Consider the following 27,416-nt stretch of genomic DNA (forward strand, 5'->3'; position numbering starts at 1 on the left):
GCTAACATTGTCTGTGTTCTGTGATCTGTGTTCCACGAGGGATGAGAGGGTCCACAACACAGCCTGCTTCATCTGTCTCATCTCTCTTCACAGGGTTATGATTAAAGCAGGCTCCCCCAGCCCCATGCTACCACATCAAATACAGCATCAAACAACAGGGGTCACATCGCACACCTCCTCAAAACACACACGCACATAAATGCTGGCCTCAAATGTCATAATTTGTGAGAGTCTGCTGCTTTTATGAGTACCATCGTCTATCTTCATTTTGAATTTTATTCTGCCACATCAAATCAGGACCCCGACACTCCACTGACTCACAACACACTGTGCAGCCCGTCAAGAAGAGCTTGTTCACTTCTTGACCTCTACATTGACAGGAGGAGGGGCAGGAATTCCCAAAAATCCAGGAGAACAGCTGTGTCTGTCCAGAAGCCTGACCTAAGGATATTCCAGATATCTCAAGGAGCTGTATAACAATTCCTGACATCCTGCTGCTTGGCCATAACCTGATTTTATACACTCTGGTGTGTCAGTCAAACAGCAGGCTGACTCCTGTTGCAGAACGCAAACCCGTGGGCCAACATATCGAGACAACACTTCATACTCGAGGATTTACACCTGACAGAGTGGGCGTGTGAGCCCAGGCCGAGACAGAGAAAGTGAATGAACGAAGACAAGTATTGGAACGAGAGGCGAGTGAGGATGAGTCAGGCCGGGTCAGACAGGAAAAAAATGATACGCTCTGTCACGCTGAGACGGATCAATCTGAGCGACGCATCAGCAGCGGTGACAGGTGGTGTGGTGACGAGCCTCGTCGCCCTTTTAGCACCAAACTCCCCCTGAACACTGAACACTAGACTCCTCAGTGTAGTTTGCCTGTCTTATCACTTGCTGAAATGAAACAGCACATACTTGGCTGGCTTTAACATGCAGCCAGACGCCATTATGTTCAATGATAAGAAACAGACAGTGACATTATACTAATGACATGAGCTGGGAGACCCTGTCTGTGGTGTGTCGTCTGCCACGCTTCAGACGCTCTGGCAGCTATGCATCTATCAAACACACAATCCAGAGGAAGACTGGGACAATAGAGGGATCCTGTGTGACTTGTCTTTGTTATACGACTCAAATTCTTTGGTATTAAACTCAAGAGTAAAAAGTTGATTGTTTGACCAAACCAATATGTCTGTGTGGTTTTAAAATCCATTTTTCCGGATTATAACCAGGTGGAGTAAAGGGAAAACAACTCGCTTGGGTGACTGCCATGTCTTCTGGGGGATTTGCTTTGGAAGCTCAGGTTTCTTTTGTTGGTTAAACCCCACTTTCTTTCTTTTAAGTTACTCACAGTATTAATCAAATTGGTTCTCTATGATCATTGCAGCCATATGCTCAGAGATTGATTTGGACCGCATCATACAAATCCCCTTCTGTACAGGAAAATCGTTTGGACATTTTTGGTGCACTGTTAAATTAAACACATACAGAAAATGACTTAATGAAACACATAACGTCATTAAACTAATGACTATGGTTTGGAGGTACGGTGATTTGTGTATGTGTGTAACTATAGTGAGCAGGGGCCAGCAAACAACAGGGGGATGTGTTTTTCACAGGGTGGCCTAAATCTGCCAAATAAAAAAAAAAGGAAATATGGCATTTCTTTGCAGCCATATGTTACATTCATGTGTTATGCCATTAGCTTTTTTTAGATTAAATGCTTCAGTAGTTTTACACTCTGTTTATGGCACAAAGGTTCTCCTTGCTGAATTTAAATGACAGACCATCTGCTCAGCAGGAGAAAAGCAATGGGAATGAAAATTTGCTTGGGCACAATATGACAAAACACAGAGCACGGTGCAAGACTCGTCAGCTTGTGCTCCTCTGAGAACTGACTGAGCATTTACTAAGAAGCACAAACCATTCCCAAGAAGCACAACAATAAAAACCCCTTATTAATCAACGTTAATGATCTATCATTACGCATAATTACTGAGTAAACTTGTTTAGAGACAGACGGTAATGTTTATTTAATCCACTCTCTATTTCTGTGGAATGTGCTGAACGTGGTGCTGGGCCGAGACGGCATGTTTTCTCCAATGTGGGGAGTGGGGACTTTGTTGAGTCACTTGCCATCCAGACGGCACAGAAGGAATTCAACCATCACTAGGGGAAGCAGGATGTGTCAAAGAAAAGCAAGTAACTCGGTGCTCACAGAAAACTGAATGGTAGAAATTTCTTGGCACAATGTAGCTCTGCCACTCATTTCCTCTTAACACAATACCATTATTAACACAACTATTCAGAGCATGCATGTTACATAGCTGACAGTCAAACAGGCTCACAAGTAACGCGTCACTGTTTCATTTATCTCCTACTCTATGGCACCCAGCCAACATCCCACCATCACTGTGTACCAGGCTGTCTCCAGCTCTCTGGATGAAGATCGCATGTGAGAAAGCATTTATACGCATCTCCGTTAAGACAATTGAGGCCAGATGATGCCTCAGATATCCTCGAGAGGATGAGCTTGGTTTAATTGTGCTCCCTACGTCCACATAGAGAAGAAAAGAGCATACCACGGGACAGGCCAAACCAGAGCATGTTGCCCAAGCCGACAAAGTGCGTGCTGAGGGCCACACTCTCCTCGTCTGACCCTGTTGTTATTTGCTGCTGTTGATGGAAAATTTTATAAAGCAAGGCTCAGTTTCACCACAAACCCAAACGAGCGGAGGCCAGAGAAGAGAGGGAAGAGAAAAAGAAAGAAGGAAGGTTCAATCACAAAAATGACCTTGACAGGATGTATGAGTGACAGGCATGCAAAAACACACCCAGCCGACAATGAATCAGTCAGTGAACAATCAACATAGGATTAAAGGTGTGGGTAGTCTAGATGTATACTTCCACAGACTCCCAGATCTGTTCTCAGGGTTCGGTTTCAATCCTGGGGACCACAGAAGTCAAGCATACTACAACTGGACAAGAAGAGCGGCATCAAGGCTGTCTTTATGTCTAATTACAAACTACAATAGAGGTCAGCTGAAACTACCCAAACTCTATAGCAAACAATGTTGGGTTTATTATCCATGACAGAGAAATCTCCATTCAAGCAAACACAAGATGGAAAGCAGATTGGGTTTCCTCTTTCCCACGCATGCTGACTGAAACCAACAATGAGTACTGCTCTAAAAGGCTGAATCAAATGTGTAAAAGCACAACCTGTCTAACGCTGCTAAATGTTTATTACCACCACTGCTCTCATTAGTACATGAATTATGAACACCACAACAAAAGGCCATATTCACCTGCCCTCCAGGTCCAGGTATGCAGTGGAAACAAAACATTATATTATTATTAATACCATCACCATGATTAACACATAATCGTCCTCTCGCCACATGGAAACACGGACTCCATAAGATGTCAAAGGTGCATTCGAAGCTGTTTTATCAACGCTTTTAGCTGAATACACCAAGCATTACAGTTGTCCATTGTATTTAGTGCTAAGTCACAAATGTTAGCATGCTAACATGAAAACTATGATTTTGCATACAACACCGGCATGTTAGTACTGTTATTATGAAAATGTTAGCAAGTTAGCATTTAACTCAAAGCCCCATGTACAGCATGGCTGTACACACTTAATGGCTCAAAGTCCCATATTTAGATTACGTGTATAATGAAAGAGGCTACGTGTATAATGACAGTGCTCTGTGGAGCTGAGGGACACTGCCTCAGCGCTGGCACTTCATTTCCAGAACCACTGTTTTGATTTTGTGCCCCCCAACTCTGATTGCTCTCTTTAACATATTCTTCATATGCAGCAAACTGCTGTTTAAAGTCCAATCTACGGTCCTCCACCTTCCCAACAACAAATGACTTATAGTTAAGACAGCAATGTGGTGATTACAGAGGTGGCACGTAGTTGAAAAACTACTGCTTACTGCTAAATGAATGCTAATGTTAAATCCAAATTAGTATAATGGTTTAATGTGCTTAACGGGTACATAGGCGATTGTATGGGAGAATTATTAGTCATATTTACTTTATTCCCTAAGTGGAGGAAAAACAGATTAGTGCTGCTTTAATATACTGTTTTGCAACTGACTGTAGTTAAAAATGCAGTATTATTTAGTACTGAAGCCATTTTAATGCTGGGAAAAGAGCCTTTTAAAATGACACTGTAATGTATTTAGTTTGAGTGTTGTCAACTGGACAGATCTATCCCAGATTTGAGACTGACCCTAACTTAAGTGTCCTGCTATGTTCTTAAAGAGTAAGCCAACACAAGTGTGATTGAAGATGCCCACACAGGAATCCAGCTTAAAAAAAGCAGCAGAAGCCATTTGATGATGGAAACATGTTAATCAGGGCATAGGATCATAGGTCAGAGTTCACTGGATTATTCTGGACAACAGACAGCTGCAGATGACAGTCGGGGCACTGACCGGAAGCAACAGAGGGTATTTTCCTCCAAAGAATTTTAACCAGGAGAAGGAAGGAGCCTACATGTCCAGAAGAGACACTGTTCACTGATGCACTTTAGAAGCTCAGACCTGAGTGCTGGTATTTCATGCAGGCAAATGATTCAGACTGAATCATCATGGGTATTCAAAAAGTGAAATTCATACCGTGGCTGGTAGGAATTAACACAAAACTCTACCACATATACTAATATCATACTATATATCTTAATCAGACTTTGTTTCTGTCAGAGCAGGAATTAATTGTTGGATTGTAAGTGTGCGTGTGTGAAAGAGAGAGAGAGAGACACACACACACACACACACACAGAAAGACTATTTGACAGACACGTGCAACAGCTGAGCTACAAATGCCCGCACCTTGGCACTCATGGGGATGCCCAAGCATTCACACCCACATATTCAACTTCATTTGAGTGACTTTGTCAGATTGGGTTGAAAGAGGTAAAAGTCCAACAGAAATGTCTTTTTGTACACAACCAATAATATAATCCTGCTTTGTTCATTCATTCAAAGACAAATTATACACATTGAGCCAGCTGGTAGTAAAAGTAAAAGTTAGAAATAGTTCAACATCAACCACATTGTACTACAGGGTGAGTGTGCCCTGACTCTGATAATCTCTCTTGTAACAACAACAATGTAAGGTTAGGTGATCAAATTCAGATCTGATCAAATCAAATTTACCACATAAACCTGACTTTCACCTGAGAATACAAGAAAATAACATCACTAAAACCGGTAACTTACGTGAGCTGCTGTGCTACTTCCAGTGAGTTAAAGTCACCAGTGATTTCCTTGATCTTATGTTGCCTACACAGCTTCTCCTCCTGTCAACATGACACACTCCGAGCTACTGACACGCTCACGCCAGGACAGCCACTGTGACTCACACAGTCAGACATACACACAATGCTCAGGCTGAGCAGAGGGTCGAGAGGGAGGGAGCGGCCCAGAGCTGCCAAATTCCACACGGGACAGAAGAGCAGAAGAAATACATTTGAGACGCATTTAAAACACAAAAACTGTTTCAGAGCTGCCCACAGAGAGTTCATTCATTATAATTCCAGTGGTTGGTTGAATTGTCTCCGTGTTTTCTTCTTCGTTACAACAAAGATAAATCCTACCTACTCCACGTCAGACTCAGTCCGACTCTACGCCTCTTAAAGCTGGACACAGGTACACGTCCTCTATTGTGAGACATTTTGCGGGGTAGCAACAAGCAGATTCACTTTTTTGAAGCCATTTGTTCGTGGAACTTGTCTCCCAAACAAAAAACTAAACTGTATTTTCGGATCCTATACAAGTTCACAAGGTCCACAGCCTGCTGACCATCAAAAGCACCACAGCAAACCGTGGGCTCCAGCCAAGTGACCCTGTCACCATGGAAACCTCTGTGACGGCAGGAACAGGGATATTATGAAAATAAAAGATGACACTGAAAAAGCTTATACTATAGTGTGGCACTAAAAGAGAGGGTACTAAATATACTGGGCCTTCCTTAATAAATCCCACATGCCAGAACTAACAGGCCACTTAAAAAGCCCAGTTAGGCCTCAACAAAAATAGCTTGGATAAGTCAGGATCTAAATAGACCACTTTGGGTTGGCAGCACCTGGCAAGTGGAAGACAGATGGCTGTGGCTACTGTCTGGCCATGCTTTGTACTGTACACACACACACACACACACACACACACACACACACACACACACACAATGAGACCATATAATAAGCCCAAACACTGCAAGCAAAATTCACCTACGTCAGCATAAATCTACTGTTTGTAGTTTGTTTAGAGAGAGTGTTGATGCACAGTCCACAGCAGAATGAAAGGGTGTGGTGCACTTCACTCTCTGCAGGGGCTTCATTCAGGCTATAACACAACCCAAACTAGTAATATTTTAGTCATTGTCAATAAATATCCTACTGTATGCTACTTGGATATGCTGATATTATCTGCAGTGGCCATTGATTAGTGAAAGACTGACAGTGGACAGACTCGCCTGCTGGAGAAAAATGAAAAAAGACAAAACAGAAAAAGTGTTGAGTAAAGCAGCTATCTAAGTCATGAGTCAATAACATAAAAAAGATTTCTCCCTCAGAGCAACATGCTTTGTTTATTAATATATAAGCATACAGAGGTGTACATGTACATGTAAGTATTCAAACCATCTCCCAGTGACACAAACAACTAACATTCAATCCAACACCCACTTCTGAATATGATTCTGAATATTATTCAGCTGTTCAAAAAGGTCTTTCAAGGGTCAGCTGACATCACAAAAAGATGGGGGCATGTTGCCATGGCAACCTCTGTTTTTGCTCCAAGGAGACCAAGGGACACTAACAAAAACAGAGTTTACGTCCTCTCATGATGTCAGACTGCGAGGACGATATATCGTCCAAAATGTCAAATAAATCCAGCGTGAAATGCAACAAAAGCAACTTCCAGAAAAGCCCAGAATTAAACATATCAGCCATAAAACAAATGAGCCCGTGTATTTTAACAGCAACATGAAACCTCAAATAAAAGGAAGTAGACTAGCCAATAAGATCAGATGATTAGTGGACACGTGCTGAGACAAACAGTGAGGTTAGATATGTTTTGTTAGACTTTTTGGCATTTGTAACTATTTGGAAAACTAACTGTGGGTAGGAAAGATAAAGTTATTTTTTTCATTTTCATAAAAGGGTCAATAGGCTTAATTTTCCCTCCAGCATTCAACCAACAGCAGAGTTTTACAAACAGCATGTGCTCACACCTACAGTATGGGAGCGCTTACGTCAGACCGTGTGCGTATACAAATTTAATGAATTTATACATTTCTAAGTTCTTCCGCAGCCACAATCATCGATCTTCTTGCCACTGAGTAATTACAGCTGGAGACAAACCACATAACAGTCTGCGTCAGCACAAATTTTAGGTATGTATCATAATTTTCTGGGAACAACAATTAGACGAAGTTAATGCAACAGCTGAACCACAAAGAGCAGATCTGTGGTTGCATGTATGGCTGTGCTCTCAGTCACCTACTGCACAGCAATATCAAACAGTAACATCATTATAACAATATTTACTTTGTCTATATCCTGTTGTAGTTGATGTCTTGTTAATTGTGCAATTTCTGATGAGGGTTTTCATACAGAGGAACCAGCATACTTCTGACCATCTGAAGGCCCAGACAAGTAATTATGCCAAGAAAATCTAATGAGCATGATTCCCCTTCATCTAGCCACCCACGGCCTCGCCACAAACACAGAAATATAAAAACATCTGCTTTCATGCTATCCTGACCACCTCTCCTGGCATGTGGGTGGATAGTCTACCTCAACGTTGCTATGCTTGAAAATATTCAGTTGTGAAGTCCAATCATAGGCTGAGACAGTATTTAAGGCTCAAGACAGCGAGCAACACACTGATAAGGTGCTCCAAAAACTGAACATTAATCAGAGCATCCTTAGAGAACGAGGGAACCACTAACATGCTGCCATCCTGCTGCATTGAAAAGTGTATACAGGCCAAAAAATAGTGAAAATCTGCTGCCAGCACAATTCTACCAGAGGAGATAAATGGCATGAGAGGCAACAGGATGAAGCTGCTGTCAGGGATTGAACTCTGTGACCTCTCCTCCTCATTTTGGATTTATGGATCTAAGGTCTGATCAAACATGGAGCATCGCCCCCTCTTTCTTCCTCCCCTTTCCCATGTATGAAACTGAATCCTGCAGACCCCCCACTCCAACTGTCTGTCCCCGTGGTATCAGGAGCCGCAGCACTGGATGGGGGTGGGGGTATGTTATTGAATGATATGCAAACGACAAACATAAAAAGACTGAGGAACAAAGATGCTTATCTTGAGTTTTGATGTAGGACAGTTTAACATTCACACAGCTGTTATCCTGTCACATGTACATGGGAAGGAAGACTTGAGCTTGTTTTTATGAGTCCCATTTGACCTCTCATCTGCTCGTAAAACAAGTATCCTTTGCACTGATTCTGATTTTTTCCGCACAGCCAACCGCACAGTACACAGTCCGCTGCTGTTCTGTACAGGCAAAAACCCTCAAGACACACAAACACCTACAACACCACATACTAAATTCCACCGCTTATTGCCTGAGATTCATAATTGAATCGTGCTTAACTTCAAACACAGCTCTTTGGCAGCCACATAGGAATCCACCGTCCAGGAAAAATAACAGCCTAAAATATCTCACTGATGGGTAGATTACTGTAAGCTGAATCTAATGGCCATGCCTTATCAAGCATGATGAATAGCAGAGAGTCATTTAACAGGTGAACACAGGAATGTAAGCCAGTGCTTACTGTTCACAGCCCAGCTGTGGAACAGACCCCGAGGCCCGGATGACTCTAAACTACAAACGATAACTGAGTGCAGAACACACAGACAGGACCCGTGTCTCAGGAGAAGACTGAACTCCTTGCTACTGTCAACAACAGGCTATGGAAAGATGGCTCTGACAATTCAATAATGCCTTGTCCACTTTAAAATTTATTATATTCAGCAATGTTTTTAATGACTCATAATTGAAATAGTGAAGTTTTGGACCCTTACGTTACTTTATTTGAGCTGTTGGGCTGCAGCTGATAGCAGTTTGAGGTTGTCATGTGTCACTGACCATAGCAGGCCTGCTGGAGTCGGGTAATGGTCGGCCATGGTTAATTGTGTGCATGTTTACAGCTGAGGTCGACCAGGCCTGCTGAAATTCAGTGTATGAGGCTTTAGTACAATGATAAGATTTACAGAACGTCCTCTACCCGTCCTGCTGTTGTCTTAGATGACCATCCTCCCGCTGCGTGTGACTGCTGCCTTTGTCTGCCACAGACTTATGTCTGGTATTCCCCTTCTTCATCACTCAGTCACTGTCTACACATCTCATTTCTCTCTACTCTTACACTACCCTCTTTCCCAGGGGTGGGAAATCCTGGTCCTCACAATGCACGTACAGCTTCTTATTCACCTGATCCAGGTAATCAGCAGTGGGTAGGGCAGCAATGGTTGGAAAACTAGGATTATTTAACTCTTTCCCATCTGCTTGTTTTTAGTAGCAGCAGTACTTTAGAAGCAATTTATTGAGCCTCTGGAAATACTACAAGCATACACTGAAACATACCCTCTTATATTCTGTCAGCTATATCATACAGTGTGGGGAATTATTGTGAACAAAAAAACAAAAAAAAACAAAACAAAAACAAAGTGACAAATCCCAAAACGGAGACTCACCCACTAAGCCCTAACTGTGATTTCAGCATGGTGACGTCAGTGAGTCCAGAATCCACTGTGCTGCATGTATGAGTCATGTACAAAGCTAACATTATTATATGATTATTCTCTGGATGAATGCCTCCTTGTTACCCTAAAGTCCATAGAGTATGTTCACGGTTACCCTTAATTCCTGCAAAATAGCATATGCCTGAAAATAAAGACAGTTAATGAACGTTTACTTTTAAACCTGTCCAATAATAAAAAATAGGACATGCATCACAATTTAAGCTATGTGAGCAGCGCTACCTTGTCCACTCCATGTTCATGGAAGCATGTGCAACTGGGTAAGAAGATCAGTGTGAATTTTGGGACTGTATGTGATGAGAGGTCATGGTCAGGAGCCTCCTAGGCTCCAAAGCTGGAAGAGGAGCAGGAAAAGTCTCACCTCGTTGGGTGAAACTTCACACTTTGTCTCTAGGCCAGCAGATTGCCGGGGGCCACTGTGGTGGCTGTGACAGGACAGCTCCATTCGTCACAGCTGCCATTAACACACCACTGCAGAATACCACTGACAAGTGTCCATCTGAGTGTTTTACTGCTAATATGCCAACTTGTCTGCAGGAGGCAGGGTTTGACATTGTGATGTGCTGGTATTTATAATCTCTTCAGTGGTGATAGATGCAATGAGAGTTGCTTTGTCTGTTTACGGTTACCTAATTCTCTCTACTTATGCCTTGAACACATCATTGTACACATGTAACGCACACAGTCATGAACACAGTTGAGTTGTCAGCATGGTGAGAACTAAACAACACGTCAGACTGACTACCTCACACCAACCTGCAAAATCGCCATCTATCATCCACAGTTCAAGTTCTATCTTCCTAATATTTTCACATTTTAAGGATGTTACGTTTCAGTCCAATAGTTAATATATAATTCTGAGCATGAGTGCACCCCTCCCCCCCCCATTCTGTCCAGACTCTCTCATTATTTGGAGCGTAAATATGAAATGACATCATGCTTGCAAAATTTTAAAAAAGCAGGTATAAAAATACCAGTGCTCTCTCCTTTCCCCTCTTCCTGCAGAGATCAAATGAGCCCATGAGGGAGAATTTAAAATTATGGGCTTCCAGAAACAGGCCAAACAGTCAGCATTACACTCAGGCTACGTCATGAGTCAGCAGTGGGTCACCTGCTATGACCTCATGCCAAGTCTGTTTCACACAGTGTGGGAGGAAGGGCCTTTGTAACTGTTTGCTGGTGACTACTACTACAACAGCAGGCTGACATGTCGAATCTTCATGTTTCACTTAGGAAGTCATAGGGCCAACATGTCTGCCAGAGAGAAAAAATAAAACTGTCAAACCAAAACTGTCTAACTAGAAATCATTCTCATACATTTTCTTTCCTAAATTTTTTTTTCCTTTGTTGTTAATCATATACATTATGTATACAAAGGATCAGACATTAGGATAAGATAGTAAATGATTTACTCTACTGGCAGTGGAGACTTACTCTCATCACTAATTCCACCATTGACCAGGTGTTTTGGTGTGTGAGGCTGAACCAGAGAGCAAAGCTATTATGTTGCTGTAAAGAAACACTTATGAATGTATATGTCCTTTCATGTCTGTGTGCCAGCTGGCATCCAAGATCCCACTGGTCAGTATTAGCTCAAACCAGGTAGCAAGTCTCAATCTGGACAAGGATCACTCTGTGTGTTTGACAACAAATACCATCATCAAACTATGGAATGTCATCTCACGATGCTGGAGGTGCTTTTCGGAGCAGGATTCTTCGGCTGCCTATCATCCTCCAAAAGTTTCCCCTGTGGGTTTGTGTTTTTGAGTTGAAACCAAGAAGCTCCACCTTGACTGCCCAGCTCTCCTCATTCAACTTCCAGTTTTGAGACGCCTTGGTTGCGCAGCAGGCAGATACGGTAATGACACGGAAGCGCATCAGACACAACTCCTAAAATAGCACGGTGAGCACACCACAATTGGAGATGAATTTTCTCTGTCTTCTTTGAAATGCACTGAAATTGTGAGAAATCAGTCATTAGGCAACCGCAGCGTGTTTGGTCTCCTGCACAACCAGACCTCACACCATCAATTATGTTTGGAAATGCTCTTTCTAACAATCCAAACACACACACAAGGGTCTTACACTGACTGGATACATTCGCTATTTCTTCATGCCAACAGCTAATCTTAACCCAAAACTAGCCCCTTGAAGAAGTAAAGAAAGCCCAAAATTACCTCAGACTGAAAAAATGCACTAAGTGCTTCCCACAAGGTTAGAACACACACGCCACCCAGTAACAGAGATGCATCATTATAAACAGAACAATGCATAAACCATTGTGTGTGAGGAGCATGAAGATGTACTGAAGAATACCAGGCGTTCAACACCGTAAGACTCTCTGGCCGAGACAAATTGTGGTTGACCGCGGAAGACCGCGCCCAGCACCCAACCACCAGGAATGTCTATTTCACTGGCTATGTAAAATGTTGGCATCAGCTCAGCACCAACTCGTTCACCTGAGAGAACGGTGCATCATCTTCTCATAAACAGGCACCAAAATGCTGCCTGTGCTTGTACACTCACACACACACACACACACACACACACATATCAGCGTGCCAACTGTGAGAGTGGGACTGAAAGTCATTAACTTGGTGAACACATACCGAACATGCATACCCTATGTGTGTGCTTGTAGGTGTAACCACAGAGATGTTCAGACAAAGCACAGAATACAGTCATAATTCCTGTAAGTATGTCACTACACAAATGTATTTTGGATTGTGTTTGATTTCTAGGTTCAATTTCTAGGATGTTGCTTCCATATGGTGCACAGTTTTATTTTTGATTAACAAATGATCTGCTGCCATCTAGTGTTCACAACCAATAGCCAACACGGAGAGTGACAGTACAGACAAAGGCAATCAGAGCACAAAAATAGCTGCACAAGTCCTACATATCCTTCAGTCTCATTTAATTCTATCTAAATTCACTTGACACACATGTAAACTATAAGTAGATTATGAAATTACATGGATGTAATTTAACATTTTCCACTTCACTCTCTGCTTTTCATTCATTTTCTCTGTTACAGTGTATAATGTATAATATAATGTAATGTTGGCATGGCCACAGAGTCTGGGCTCTACTGTTTCCTGCTGCTTAAACTTGCTACACTCTACCTTTATATTCCCCAAGAAGGTGTGGGGAGATGTGGAGCCTGGTGACTGAAAATGCCTTGTCATTGCATTGCCTGCATTCCTGTGCCTGGCTCCTGTTGGCCTGCAGACTATTTATACAGCAGCAGAAGAGGCCCCTCACAGCCTATTGGGGAGATACACGTCTTGGGTCACTGACTTTACGTCTTCTGATTACACAAACACCTAACACATTAACTGTTTGAAACCAGCTGAAACAGACTCTCTTTGGCTTCATTGAACCCTTTGGATGGTTTATTGTGGTAACGTGGATAAGAAAAAGGCTTGTTAAACCTACATGAGTTTAAAAGTAAGATTGCAAGCTGCCATAACATGTCAGGCTGAAATGAAATGCATGTGAAGTGACGACCAAAACACCCAAATCTGTCAGTTTTATATAATAGTTCTAAGTGATTAAAAGTGATCATTAAACTTCAACCAGAATAGCTAAACTATCAGGAGGAAACCACACTGCAGAGGGACCGATCTTACATGAAACTACAGTATAATTAGTACAGGTACTGTATAGTAAACAGCAATGTTGTTTGATCTTTGAGGTTAACATGTCTAGAAACAAGAGAGGAGTGTATTTTTAGTTTTCTGATGAACGGGTGCAAATAACCAGGGGCAGGGGGTGCTGTTCTTTCCAATCGAATAACAGTTCAGACATAAATTAGACAACTGGCACAGGAACCAATGGACAAATCTGCTTACACAGAGTGGAAGTCCCCCTAAACCGAAACCAGGTGCTCTGCTTGTCAACACATGGGTAACTCTCACCTCCTGGCCGCCTCCTACCTCACTCACCTTATCTCTAATGAAAAGACCAGCAAGGCTGGATCTGGTCAACATTACCAGCGCTGACACAGTCATTTAAAGGTCTGTTCATAAACTGTAGGACACACACGTACAGGTTTGTGGGCTATATGAGGATTTTCATTGACACAATACCCACCTGTCACTTTAACTTAATCAAAAGGGTGTGAGACAACGAGTCAAAAATATCCTCACTTCAATTCAAGTCAGACCTCACAATATACACACATTACATTAAAACACAAGCCGTTTATGCATGGACAGATTACTAAACAGGTCTAACAGGCACAGGCCCAGAGCCCCAAGACATCAGCATGCAGCTGGATAGTGTAGTGGTAACATCTCTGCTGTCCATGTGGGAGATTGGGGTTCAAATCCTTAGTCTGCCAAATGACTACATGTATATGTTATATGATAACTTAACACAGTCCACAGAAACACTATTACACAAGGAAGATGCCATGTAGAGAAGCTCCACTGAGTTTTTTTGGACATCCAGCTCTTGTCAGACGGGCTTAAAGAAAGTGTAATCATGTTCTGTGGCCAGATAAGCCCACATATCAGCTTGGTTCTGTGTGGCAAAGATGAAAAAGGACCATCCTGACTATTATCAGTGAAAGAGAGACCAGTGAATTTGGCATATATTGAAATTTTAGAAAAGACATTTGCTGCAATTGTGGCATTGTCTTTTCCCATGAGGTCAGTGGATATTTCAGCAGAACAATGCCAGACCTCATACTGCATGCACTACAAAAATGTGGCTTCATGGACACAGAGTGTGTGCTTGACTTCCCTGCTGCAGTGTAGATCTGTCTCCTATTCTTGAAAATATATGGTGCATCATGAGGAGGAGAATCAGCCAACAGTGACCACAGACTGAGCATCCTCAGTTCCCACCCAATTAAAAAACATAATTCAGAGCCACATAACCGCAAAAGTCCTGCTTAGGTTCTGGCTAGGGGTCTTTGTTGTTGTCTCTCTATCTTCCCATGGTGCCTCTCTTCAACTCTCTGCTAATAAAAAGACAAAATGAATAAAAAAATTTAACTAAAAAAAAAGGTGGGGAAAAAATGCCTCTGCCCCGATGCTTATTGGGAGTTATACAAGTATCTCTAATTTAGGTTATATTTACAAAATACAATTAAGCTGGTCAGCAAAAAGACAAACTTAACACTCACAATCTTCTCTTTGTGCTTTTCCACAAAAATAAAGTGTACAGAAATAACCAAACACAGGCTCAAAATGACCAAAAAGAAAACACACAAAAAAAAAAAACTGCCTGAAATAGCCTGAAATGTTAAGTGTCTTTCAGTCTGAGGAGGTCCTGTGTAGAAAGGGATGGGGGCTCTTTTACCTGTCCGTGGCCCAGTTTCTCAGGACCCATCTATGTGTTAGTGTGAAAAGCAGATTTACACGAGGATAAAATAGGAAGCATTTTACAAGTTACTAGTAGATCCACTCAATACATTTTAAATTTTAATTTTAATATTTATAAAACATAAGAAACAATAATAAGAAGAAACAAAACAAGAAAATAAATATACCACAACATTGGGATATTTACATGCTACATGCGCTGAATCTGAATGTGCAGGATGTTAAAAGCAGCAGCGTCCCGTCAAAACCAAACTGCTCAATAACATCGTATTGATGAGGTGAATCTTACCTGACGAGAGGCTGGGGGCTTCCTCTGACTCGACACTCCAGACAGATGGGGCTTCCTGCTGCCACCTCCTGACTCTTCAGCTTCTGGAGAAAGTGAGGAGGACACAGATTGCCAGACGTGGCTGCAGCTCCAGGATTCTGGTATGTTGCAGAAGTTGACACCCCCACCTGGCCTTCAGGCTGAGGACCCATGTCTGGCTGGCTGTTCTGAGTCTGCACTTGCTGGGTGGGAAAAAGAGTGGGACCAGAGGCTGCGCCCTGTGGGACTGGCCGCTGGCTCCTGGGAGACAGATAGCCACTATCAGGGGAGGAGGAGTCCTCTTCCAACTGCTGCTCCAAACGAGCAGAACCTCTGAAAATGGATGACAGCTCCTCGATGAATGTGGCAGCTCGGCTGCAGAACTCTGTGGCTGAGGCCACACGGTCGTTGAGCTCCAGGTCTTCATGAACAAGCCTGGGTTTATCCTGCTTATAAACTGGCTGCATGGGTTTGTGACGAACCACCTTCTCAGCAGAGGACAGAGTCTCACTGGACACCTGCAGTGGGTTGGTGAGGGGGACATTCTGGCTGGAAGTGACTTTAATTGCTCCATCTGTGCAGGGGGTTTTGGTCTGCTGGTGCACACTTGGGTTAGTAGTGAGGTTTGCGCTAGTCTGGGTGTTCACAGGGAGGGAGGGGATAGGTTGGAGAACCTGCTCCTGGGGTGTAGGATTAGAGGAGGCCGGTTCCTCAGATTCACATGTGCCACCGAAGGCCTCCCGGGCCAGGTCCAGACTACGATTGATCTCTTCTACACTCAAGAAGGCAGTGAGATCTGCAAAGTCCCCATCTCCAGAATCCAGCTCTGTCGCAGAGTCCAGGTAGAGTTCCCCATCAGAGGATGCCTCAGAAAACATACCCCCATCTCCCTCCAAAACCCCACCTGCTGCCGAGTCCTTTAGCAACAGAGAGATGGGGAGTGGCTGATTCCAACTCCCGTCCTGCATCCTGAAATACACATTAAAGGTCATAATCTAAATTCCATAGATTCACACACAGTATTTTTATATGTACATGACATATCCATCAGTAAATAAAGGAAATGACAGTTACTAGACAAGTCAAGCTTAAAATATAAATTTCACAATACTGGCTTGTTTGCTCTCTGCAGCCATAGCAGGCAGGATGAGTCAGGCCAGTGTTGTCTGGACACAGCTGGTGGGTATTAGTGAAAGAGTTTACTGAGGTCATAGTGAACATGACCGACATTTCATACTCGCTCGGTTTCTGTCAGGACATTTTACCCCATTACTCTGCTCTTTGTAATTTGCTCACATTTTACTGAATAATAACTGACATTAAGGTTGTATGAGAATTACAAAGTGAAAGTAATGACTGCATTAAGTTAACACTGAAAATGATTTATTTTATGTTATTCATTTTCTGTCAGTCGACTAAGAAATGATTGATCCTTTTCATACAGTTGCATGAATCAAGTCCAAAGAGTACGCAATGACACAGTACTTATTATGTTACTCCTAATGTACTGCACATACATGCACATTGGTTCATTCTAGAGTCATCAGTATAAAAATTAAAAATATCCATCCACCCAGGTCATACCATAAATGTAGGATTTTTTCTCTAAATATGATGTGCCATTTTGTGAACAAGGGATGGAGAGTCTTCACACAGAGGGCAAGTGCACCCGTGATGTAAATACATGCATGATGCAGAGTGACACTGGGTGCCTTTTGGCGTCCCGAAGACCAGCTGTTGTTATTTTTAATCCTCTAGGCTATGTTTCACAGCAGCAATACAACCCCACTCACTCTTACCGCAGAATAAAAAAACCTTGAAACTACAGTTGTTACCTTAAAAAACACACAGGTATACGTGAACAAACACACACTGACAGGCACTGGGTTAAAGCATTGAACTGATACACCAGCACACTGTCTTCAAACTGTTCTCTAAAGGGAATGACGACAACAGTGTAGAGATGATTAAATACAAATGTATGATTTAAATTGTGAAACTGATTCAGACTATTAACAACTGTCGGTGCTGTGCTTCCTACTTCACAATAACATCATATTTGTTCTAATTAATACAAATACTTTAAAATAATAAGGGATTAAAACGCAGAGAAGATATAAAGATTATGATTTAAAATAGCCACAGTGCTACATTAAATGAATGAGGTCATACTCTTGACAAACAATTACGAACACGACCAAACTTACCTTAAAGAGGGAAATATATCTAAAAGCTTTCTCCTGGTTGTTGGGTTCCAGATTTGTCTTGTTTATTAAGTAAGAATGTGATAAAAAGAAGCTTCTCTTTCCAGAAGAGCAGCCTTATTGGTCAGACAGTCAGCCGGATCTCTCAGGTTCAGGGTCCAATTGCGTACTGCCTCTGCAGTGGCCTGCTGTCCCATCTGTCCCGGTCCCTAACTGCTCACTGTGTGGGGCTATATTTGGCCCCTGGCTCAGGTTTCACAGCTAGAATACTGGCAAGAGGGGAGAGTGTTAAGGTAGTCCTGGGGAACAGAAGGTAGTGATGACATTTTTTACACAACCATGTTTGTTAATTAAACACAGGAAACAGTGCTTCAAGGAGACACGCACGTTGTACTATGTGACATCACATATAACAGCATGCACTAATAAGCCAGCACAGTTGGGGTTTATGCAACATTCAGAGGCTCTGTGTATAGTTAGAAACACAAGTCTGAGTAATGAAGACATTATTAGCTGGGCTATGGTTTGTCTAGTGAACGTGATGCACTGAAGTGACAGTAGCTTGTCAGTGTGTCCAATGTGTAAAGTTGAATTGACCCCGTGACCCCAGACCACCCACTTAACTATCTGACATGCAGCTAAGTTATCTGAAAATGGCCCTGGGAGAATTTAACACAAAACTTCTGCTCAGATTAAATTTCGAGCACCAGTTTGGCCAAGGTCAATGCTGCATACATGGAGCATGTAAGAGTTTAAAATAACATGTTGACCTTGGGATGTTTAACTCAACATCTTATTTGGTGTATCAAAGGAAGATGGCTCAGACCAACACAAAAACAGCAGCTTAGAAGAGTGCGGACAGACGAGGACCATACAGCCCCACTTGGTCTATTTCTAGGCCACTATCACATTTGTGCTCTGGGAGCCATTCTGGTTCTTCATCAATCTACTGACTGCAGTTAAGTGCCTGTGATAACTCTAGAAGGAATTTCCACTGTAATAATTATCTTACACACACACACACACACACACACACACACACACACACACACACACATATTTTTGTATGGCAGTCAGTTTGAAGACACTCATTGACATAATGCATTCTCTAACCCACTACTGTTGCCTAGACCATGTTCATCTACTCTGTTTCAATTTTTATTTATCTTGTGTACTGCCTTACCCAAACCCTAACTATCACAACTAACTGCCTCACCCTAAACGTTACCCTAACTCCAACCAAAACTTTATTCTAACCCTAACCCTAAAACATGGTCTTAACCCTGAAACTGCTCTTTAAACACCCTTCTCGTTGTGTGGACCGGCTAAAATGTCCTCACAAAATATCATCAGTCTAATGGTTAAAAATTCATGCTGGTCCTCACACACAGACACACACCAATAATCTGAAATTCCATTTACTTATCACTATAACCCACTTAATATTGATATTTTGTAATTATACTATCGACTCTATGAAATGAGTCAATTTAAAATGACTTCTTATGTTGGATTCAATTTGTATGTGGTCATTGTATTGCTCCATGCCAGATTACTTTAATGTGTTACAATTCTTCACTGCCGCGACTGGAGGGCCGTACACTGTACAGTTGTCACTACCTACAGAATAATTAACATTGATGGTATTTGCTGTATGCATTTACTACTCAATAATGTCTCCATGTAAATTAATTTGACACATTTTATTTTCAGCAGTTATCACCATTTTAATTGTCATTCCAACAATAAACCAATCACTTGCTTCACCATAAATAATGGGTATTCAATCGGCGCTTTCAGAAGCCTGGTTTCTCCCATTCTTAATAAAACTATGTGTTGTGCAAAGCCACCGCTTTGTCTACTGAGGCATTCAATTGTACTCCCGCATTTACGAATTGCGTTTTAAAGGTTCGTTCCCTCCCGCTTGCCGTTGCCTCACAATGATTGGTCGCAGAGGAAATATGGCGCTGTCCGCGTAATTGTGAAAACATCACGAATAAATCTTAAAGTAAGTGTTTCACAGGGCGAAGTGAAGTGTGTTTGATATTTTGATATTTTTCGGCGGCATTATTTATTTATTGCAGTAAGTATTTCACCGCTTGTATGGTCAACTACTGTGAATTAGCTATGTTTTTTTACACCTTAGCTACGTCGGCTTGCTAACAAACCTGCTAGCACAATCTAATTGAACCAGAGTCAGGCTAAAGTTAGCTTCTGTCAGCGCTGAACGGTGAATTACTTCAGGTCCAGCTGCTCTTTACTAATGTTACAGTAAACTTGTTAGTCTCGTCCAGTCTCTTTATCGCTGTCATGTTTACATTAACTCTAGCGTTAAAGTTACTCATCTGCCTCTCTGCATGTACATTTACGACACATGTCTTTATATTTTTAAATGAGAGTGTAGACAGTTGTTCTATTAACACAGACCATGGGAAGTCACAATGGAAATGACACTGAGATTAAATGTAAAATATAAAGCTCAGTGTCATGCTATCGAAGCTAACATGACAAAAATGTCTATATTTGTGCTAGCATAAGTGGACAATAACATTATTTCATTTAAATGTAATTAAATAATTAAAGTGACAATTGACTGCAGAAATGTTTTGATAGGCAATGACTATGACAAGTATTATATAACGTTTTTTTTACGACATTGAATAAAGATTGGTTTAATCTCTACAAAGGAATATAAATTAAGGATATAAACAGAAGTATTCACCCATTTAGAGTAACTCACCTAAATCATCAGTCGTGCAACCAGGTGATTTGAGATGTCACACAGTCTACTAACTGGTTAAATGTAAATCACCTGAGAGTAGTGAATGTGTTTCAGGGATTGTAGTATTAATATGTTTTATAAATACACCTGTATCTGGAAGGCCCAGTTACTGGTAAATCCTTGTCAAAAGACTACATTATGAAGTACAGATAAATCCACTTCACTTTGAAACAAAACAGTATTTTCTTTGTCAAAAAAGCCAAATAGCCTTGTTATAGGCATTGTAATAGTTTGTAAGTAATTGTTTATGAAGATTGCATACTTCACCAACATTAGCAGTTGTTTTAATAAATTATTGTAATTTGATTAAATGTTTCTCAAATAGTTAATTGAATTGCCCAAAATTGCCCCAAATCTCCAATTTACAACAAATGTTTGTAATTTTGATTTCAGATTGACTAATTCAGTCAATTCAGAACAAGAAAACAGACAATCTATCAAATTCTTTATATACTCATTTAAACTTACATTTTGCAGCTTCCAACATGCCTGCTTTTCGGCAAGTGGGCGAGAAGCAGCTTCCTAACCCTGTGCTGTGTATGGCATGGTCTCCCAAACGGGATCTGATTGCTCTGGCCAACACAACTGGAGAGGTAGATTTTTATTTCTTTAAATCCTGAAAACATATATTGGTATTGTAGTAATTCTAAGACTCGTGTTTGTCTATAGTTGCTACTGCATCGTTTGGCTAGTTTTCAGCGTGTTTGGTGCTTACCACCCAGTGAGTACACTGGGAAGGAGATTACAGCACTTGCCTGGAGACCTGATGGCAAAAGTAAGGAATGACTGCACACATCCTTCCCACATGTTTTCACCTGTTTTGTCTGTGAAATCATAAATATTGTACTATTCTCTCTCTAATTTCCAGTATTGGCCTTCAGCCTTGGAGACACAAAGCAGGTCGTCTTGTGTGGTGTTGAGAAGGCTGAGATCCTCCATGTGTTTCCAATGCAGAACCTTGTAACTTGCATGCACTGGACAGAGGTGATAGAGGAGAACAGGTAGGAATGAGGCTCAAGGATCACATATGTGGCACAATGTCTACCGTTCAAGAATAATTCCAGTGGTATTTTTTGATGTGTTTCAGTGCCCTCAGCTCATTTTACAACTCAGAAGATGAATCCAAGCTTTTTCTTCCCAAACTACCAACACTCCCGAAGAGGTAACAGTAGCATGAACACCCACTTATAAGACAACAAATGCTGAATTCACAGAATAACATTTGCCCAAACTTCTGTTTTTTTTATCCAGCTACAGCACAACATCAAAGATCTTCAGGTTGGGTCCTTTTTAATGTATTTATGTATGTATCAGTTATTCTATATGTTTTCTTGGTTTATGATCGCATCTGTTCTGTTTTACAGTGAGGAAAAGTCTGACGAAATAATGAATCTCTTGGGAGAAGTCAGGTAAGGGACATTTGATGTTTAAACAACACACAAAAATGTATGGTTAAGTTGGACTGGAAATTATTTCATTACCCCATTTTGATTTCATTCAGGTTGAATATACTTGTTCTTGGGGGAGATGCTGGCTTTGTGGAGCTGTATGCCTACGGGATGTACAAGATTGCTACTGTCACAGGAGTAAGACTGATTATTCAGTTGTCCATTAAATCTTTTACTCATACTCATTAATCAACATCAGAAGTCTGACTTAACTAGTATTGCACTATGATGTAATTCTGAAACATGAGAAATGTTTACATTAAATATAATTGTAGATTAAAATAACCTCTTCTGTGAAATGAAGATGTAAAATTTAAGTTTTGCAACCAACCAAAACTGCACTAATTAGACAGCAATTGTAATGGATCACATGTATTTAAATTATATTTCTGTAGTAAATAATATTTCTATATCTGATATGTTTTTATAGATCTCAGTAGTCATATAGTCATATATTAATTATATTACTATGAATTTGATTAAACTTTAAACTCAATTCCACTTCAGGTATCTGGAACCTGTCGTAGCCTGAGCATGTCCAGTGATCTCAAGTCTCTGTCCGTCATTGCAGAGGTCAGGTCTGCTGATAACAACCCAGAGATCTGCTACATTCAGGTAAAACCATCATTTGCCGTTTTCCTTTTCTTTTGTGTCCTCAGCTTCCATTGTTTTTGGCATTTTTAATTTGCTTGTTTTTATTTTCCTTTTTTGCCTTCCAGCTGGACACCGGGTTGTTGTCAGACTGTCTGCCTGAGGTCACCCGGATGGCCCGCAAGTTCACCCACATCTCTACTTTGCTGCAGTACCTACACCTCTCTCTTAACTGCATGTGTGAAGCCTGGGAGGACATCCTTATGCAGATGGATCTTCGACTCACTAAGTTTGTTCAGGTCAGTAGTTGTACTTTGTCCTGTACATTTGGCTTAAATAAGAACGTGTCCACAAATATCTTATTTCCCACTTTTTTAGGAAAAGAACACGAGCACTCAGGTTCAGGATGAGTTTTTGGAGCTTTTGCTGTGGGGACAATCAAGGTGGGAACTGAGGCCATAACTACTCCAAGCACTTGCTTTTTATTATCGTGCAATGCAATAAATGTCCTATAGATGGCAGAAAAATGTCTCGTGATAGTTAAACCTCTTCTGAGTTTTACTGTAGTAAGTGGAACACTGGATTGTGAAAAATGATTGGATTTTTATTTAACACTGACTCTCTTTCCTGTAGCCCTGAACTACAAGCTCTTCTCATGAACCAACTTACAGTCAAGGTGAGAGTTAGAGGTCATGTAGTGTAAATGCTTTTCCTAATGTTCTCATTTTCAATGTTCTGTAGATCAAATATAGTTTATTTTGTTGTTATGTAAAAAAAAAAAAAAAAAAGTGGTGCAGATTAATTTATTGTGATAGCTGAAAATTGCATACGATTTTTATGTTTGTGTCTGTATGTGTATTCCATTCCCATCATAGGGTCTGAAAAAACTTGGGCAGTCCATTGAGTCCTCTTATTCCAGCATCCAGAAGCTAGTGATCAGCCACCTGCAGAGGTGATTTCAGCCTTTTATTTCTCATCTGTGTCAGCTTATCCTGCTCCCTGAGCATCTCTCAGTTAAACATTCTTCCTCCCTTGTGCTCACTGCAGTGGCTCTGAGGCTCTGTTGTATCACCTCAGTGAGGTGAAAGGCATGTCCTTATGGAAGCAAAGGTTTGAGGCGCTTGGTCTGGATTCAGGAGCTATAGAAGGTGCTATATCGTCTACCTGTATGTTGATTTAATGCAAAGCATTTTGTTATCTATAATCATGTATGTTTTGTATTTTCAGGTGCTATCACAGCAGTTGGTTCATTTTCCCTGAAAGCTAATGAACTTCTCCAGTGAGTTTAAACGTTTCTGAATTTATTTGCATCTCTCACTATTTTTAAGATTCATGTTATCTCTCTGCTTTCTGTTTAATCCCTTCTTTTATTTTATCATTTAGGGTGATTGACAAGAGTATGAAAAACTTCAAAGCCTTTTTTCGGTGGTTGTATGTAGGTAAGGATTAAAAATGAATTTGTCATTTACAGTAAATAGGCAGGAGTTTGACCTGTTGGTACAGTCACACATCTTGAAGTGGACTTGTTTGTAAGATCCCAAGTGTAAAGTTGTAATTATGTGTTTTGTTTCATTTCCCCACAGCTATGCTAAGAATGTGTGAGGAGCATGTACCGCCAGAACTTAACAAGGTGAGTTTTATCCCACTGATGTGAGACCTACAGTATGTGAGGTATTTGTAATATTTAAAATGTTACTGAAATCATTTTACAATTTAACATGTTTTATAATCTCTTAGATGACTCAAAAGGACATTGCCTTTGTTGCTGACTTCCTGTCTGAGCATTTCAGTGAGGTGAGCTCATCATAGCAGTACTAAACTGGCAATTTAAGCATATTTATTTATTATTTAAATGTGATTACATATTGTTCAAAGTGAGTTGCTCTTTGGTTCAACAGAATGAAGAACTCTTTGATCGTAAAGGGAAGTACTTCAATGTAGAACGTGTTGGTCAGGTCAGTATTTTTATGTTGTATCATTACTGTTTGAATGAACCTGCTGTCTTACACTTGCACTTTATTATTGACATTTAAAGTACCTGAAGGATGAGGATGAGGACCTTGTGTCTCCGCCCAACACTAAAGGAAACCAGTGGCTGAGGTTTTTGCAGGAGAGCACACATCTGAAAGGTCAGCTATGATCCTTATTTAAAATGGACAGAAATAGAATGATTAAACAGTGTGTAAATTAGTAACTACATGTTGGAACTTTTTTTTTCTAGAGAGCCCTTTACTGTTTCCTTCATATCCACAAAAGTCTTTGCACTTTGTTAAAAGAATGATGGAGAATGCAATTGACCAGTGTCTACAGAAACCTGCAGTGAGTTTGCAGTGATTTGCATCTTGCTCTTGCTCACATTTGCATCTATTACTTTCTAACTGTCACAATTAAGCATGTAGTTACAAATGGTATGATCCTTGACATTCAGCAGCAGTTAGAAAACACCTCTTCTGATGATCAGTTATTCCCAGTCTCAGGGAAAATGTACACTCTAAGATGTTGCTCTAATATAGACTTTTGGAAAAGGAGCATTATTTTCCAATCAGTTTTTTGATTTCAGCCTTCATGCAGCATTTTGCACCTCTACATCTTTTCACATCTTCCCAAAGGCAAATAAATAAGACATTTTGGTTGTTTACTTAATTGTATAAAAGATGATATGATGTCTTTTTGGAGAATTTCTAAAGTAACATTTAATGCTGCTAACGAAAAATGATTATTTTACACATTTGTTTGTATGCAGGAAGTAATTGGGAAGTCTGTAAAACAGGCTGTCTTCTTGCCCTTGTATACTGTGCCAGAAAGGTATGACCTCATGTCTCAATTAATAATTGTACTCATTTAAATATGACTGAATGACTAAATTAATGTTTGAAATCAATGATTTAAGTTCTTTTTGTTTGTTTGTTGTTATTGTCTTTCCAGCTCTGAAAACACTCCACGGCTTTTTGAACTACCATCCTTGTACGTAAAACACAAACGTGCCTATTTCCTAAGCTTTTATAACAGTAGGGTAGGAAATGTTATTAATTATACTTATTATTTGTCAAACAGGTGGAATGACAAGAAGGGAAAAAAGCACTATGTTGTGTTCTGCATGCCAGAAATTTCACCCTCCAAGCTCTACCTGTTACGGAAAGGAACAGACCCAAATAGGTACGTGTCTGTGATCATGTGTTTTTTATCTGTTTCTATCTGTCCTTTGAAAACATTTGTTTTGTCCATGCAGACATATCCCCAACAGTGTCATATCAGTTGACCTCAGCCACCATCTTGACAATGCAGAAGATGAAAATGCTGCAGCCCAGTGAGTGACTCTTGTTTAACTTCATACTCTTAAATTCATTCAGTAAACATTGTCGCTAGTATTATGATTTAGTTGTTGATGATTTTCATTTTCAGGTCTCATTACATTTACAGCTGCTTGGATGCTCGTTTCTATGACGATGACATGCTGACTGTGGTCTTACAAGGAGCAGAAGACAGCAGTAGGCGGGTCCTGGCTCAGCTTCCTCTTACATCTACCCTAAGCTGTGAGACTGAATTCAACTGGGAGCCAAATCTTAGGTGTGTGTTCACACTAAAGACAACAATTACATGTTTTAGAAGTTATGGAATTCTTTTTCATGGCATATGTGTGCTTTCATTTTATGATCTGTTGAAATATTGACAATATGCATGTAATACCTCAGATCATATTCACAATGAGAAATGCCTCTTATGTTGCATTTTGCTAAATGCAGAAACTAAAGCTCAAGTATATCTAATAATTAAAACATCAATACAACTAATATAATATTGATTATTATTTGGAATAGTTGGACAGTACAGCAATTAGTCTATTTACAATATTAAAACACTGTATAATTTGTGTGGTGTTGATCAACTATAACTTAGTACACACATCTCCTGTATTGTCAGGTTGGACCAGCAGAGTGGTGCCATCCCATGCCAAGGTCTGGTGTTGGGGAATCAATGGCGTGAACTGGAGAACATGAAGGCTCAGTTTGTAGCTGTCAATGGAATCCGCAAAGTGGCCTGTGTGGTATGTTAAATGTAGTCTAATCACCATATTTTAGTTTGAGATTTACATTTTCATTTAGGCCGACTTACAAGGTAAAGGGCAACTTACAAGGCAGAGTAATAGTAAGGAGTTCTTGCCTAAGGACGCCTACTGGAGGTAGCCCACAGCTGGGATTTGGAGGAAACCGATGTTACCACTACACTATCCAGCCACTAAGAGATGTTGAATTTCATTGCTCAGAAGGGTCAGGTGGTGCATTTCTAATGTTTTCTGATACTAAATAAATTTTATAGACATTAAACATAAAACATTTTCTTTTTCTTTTCTGGCAGCTAAGTGACAATCTGAGGCACATACGTGTTTTTGAGATGGATGTAGAAGATGAGGATGACGAGGGAGCTGACTCACAAAATGCCAGTGCTGACCAGGATGGGCTGGAAACGACAATGAGCAGCCAGGGGCAGGGAGAGGACAGTGTGGATGCTGAAGGTAAAGCTGGAGAGCAAGGAGAAGAGGGGTTTCAAAAAGCTGTGGAGCATCTGGAGTCAGACGAAGCCCTGAACTTTCCAAAGACTGACACACGGAAACATGCAACATAAATGAATGACTAAGCTCCATGATTTGTTTGTTACATTAGGTGTTTTTTACAGCATTCTAAAAAATGTTTGTACATGAAAATAAACATTTTTGTGCTCATGTTTTACATTGTATTTGTTCTATCTTTTTCAAATAATGCTTTGTGACTGTGTTTGCCCCCTTTTCACCATGTGATTCATATTTTTTATTAGATATCAACTGGAGTAAGTACTGTATTCTTGCAGGCTAATTACTTAAATAAACAGTTAAAACTAAGTGGGTAGATAAATATGCAGGGTTACTTATTGCTGTGTTGAAACACTAGTTCATTGAAATGTGACGTTTCTCCAG

General features: G+C 40.7%; 2 protein-coding genes across 5 annotated transcripts in view; one reads left to right on the top strand and one right to left on the bottom strand.

Moving 5' to 3' along the window:
* The window catches only part of palld (palladin, cytoskeletal associated protein), a 44,742-nt gene extending 28,333 nt beyond the window's left edge, over positions 1-16,409 (bottom strand). For both annotated transcript variants that reach the window (XM_026345201.1, XM_026345200.1), the window contains exon 1: positions 15,423-16,409. In XM_026345201.1, coding sequence (XP_026200986.1) covers positions 15,423-16,408 — 986 coding nt within the window. In that variant the 5' untranslated portion in view covers position 16,409. The remainder of the gene's footprint in view (positions 1-15,422) is intronic.
* A 3,150-nt stretch (positions 16,410-19,559) lies between these two features.
* Positions 19,560-27,187, top strand: anapc4 (anaphase promoting complex subunit 4). 3 transcript variants are annotated; one of them, XM_026343976.2, is made up of 28 exons: positions 19,560-19,652; positions 20,904-21,019; positions 21,096-21,201; positions 21,295-21,427; positions 21,514-21,588; positions 21,678-21,704; positions 21,791-21,835; positions 21,928-22,012; positions 22,382-22,489; positions 22,594-22,764; positions 22,844-22,908; positions 23,099-23,141; positions 23,341-23,417; positions 23,513-23,613; positions 23,693-23,744; positions 23,849-23,904; positions 24,049-24,095; positions 24,203-24,259; positions 24,364-24,420; positions 24,501-24,594; positions 24,687-24,784; positions 25,209-25,270; positions 25,391-25,429; positions 25,520-25,621; positions 25,695-25,772; positions 25,868-26,032; positions 26,387-26,510; positions 26,822-27,187. In XM_026343976.2, the coding sequence occupies exons 2-28, from the start codon at positions 20,912-20,914 to the stop codon at positions 27,086-27,088; spliced, it is 2,442 nt and encodes an 813-aa protein (XP_026199761.1). In that variant the 5' UTR covers positions 19,560-19,652; positions 20,904-20,911; the 3' UTR covers positions 27,089-27,187. The 3 variants fall into 3 exon arrangements, with proteins under 3 accessions (XP_026199761.1, XP_026199778.1, XP_026199770.1); XM_026343993.2 differs by having other exon boundaries at positions 25,886-26,032; XM_026343985.2 differs by having other exon boundaries at positions 19,589-19,727.
* Positions 27,188-27,416: the final 229 nt, after the last annotated feature.

This window comes from Anabas testudineus, chromosome 4 (genome assembly GCF_900324465.2).
Source record: "Anabas testudineus chromosome 4, fAnaTes1.2, whole genome shotgun sequence".
Classification (NCBI taxonomy): Eukaryota; Metazoa; Chordata; class Actinopteri; order Anabantiformes; family Anabantidae; genus Anabas; species Anabas testudineus.

Excerpts from the sequence above, each read along its gene's own strand:
- anapc4 (XM_026343976.2), top strand. The coding sequence starts at position 20,912 with ATGCCTGCTTTTCGGCAAGTGGGCGAGAAGCAGCTTCCTAACCCTGTG. Across the intron at positions 21,428-21,513 it reads GAGGTGATAGAGGAGAACAG|TGCCCTCAGCTCATTTTACA; the intron begins GTAGGAATGAGG and ends GATGTGTTTCAG. Across the intron at positions 21,836-21,927 it reads AATCTCTTGGGAGAAGTCAG|GTTGAATATACTTGTTCTTG; the intron begins GTAAGGGACATT and ends GATTTCATTCAG.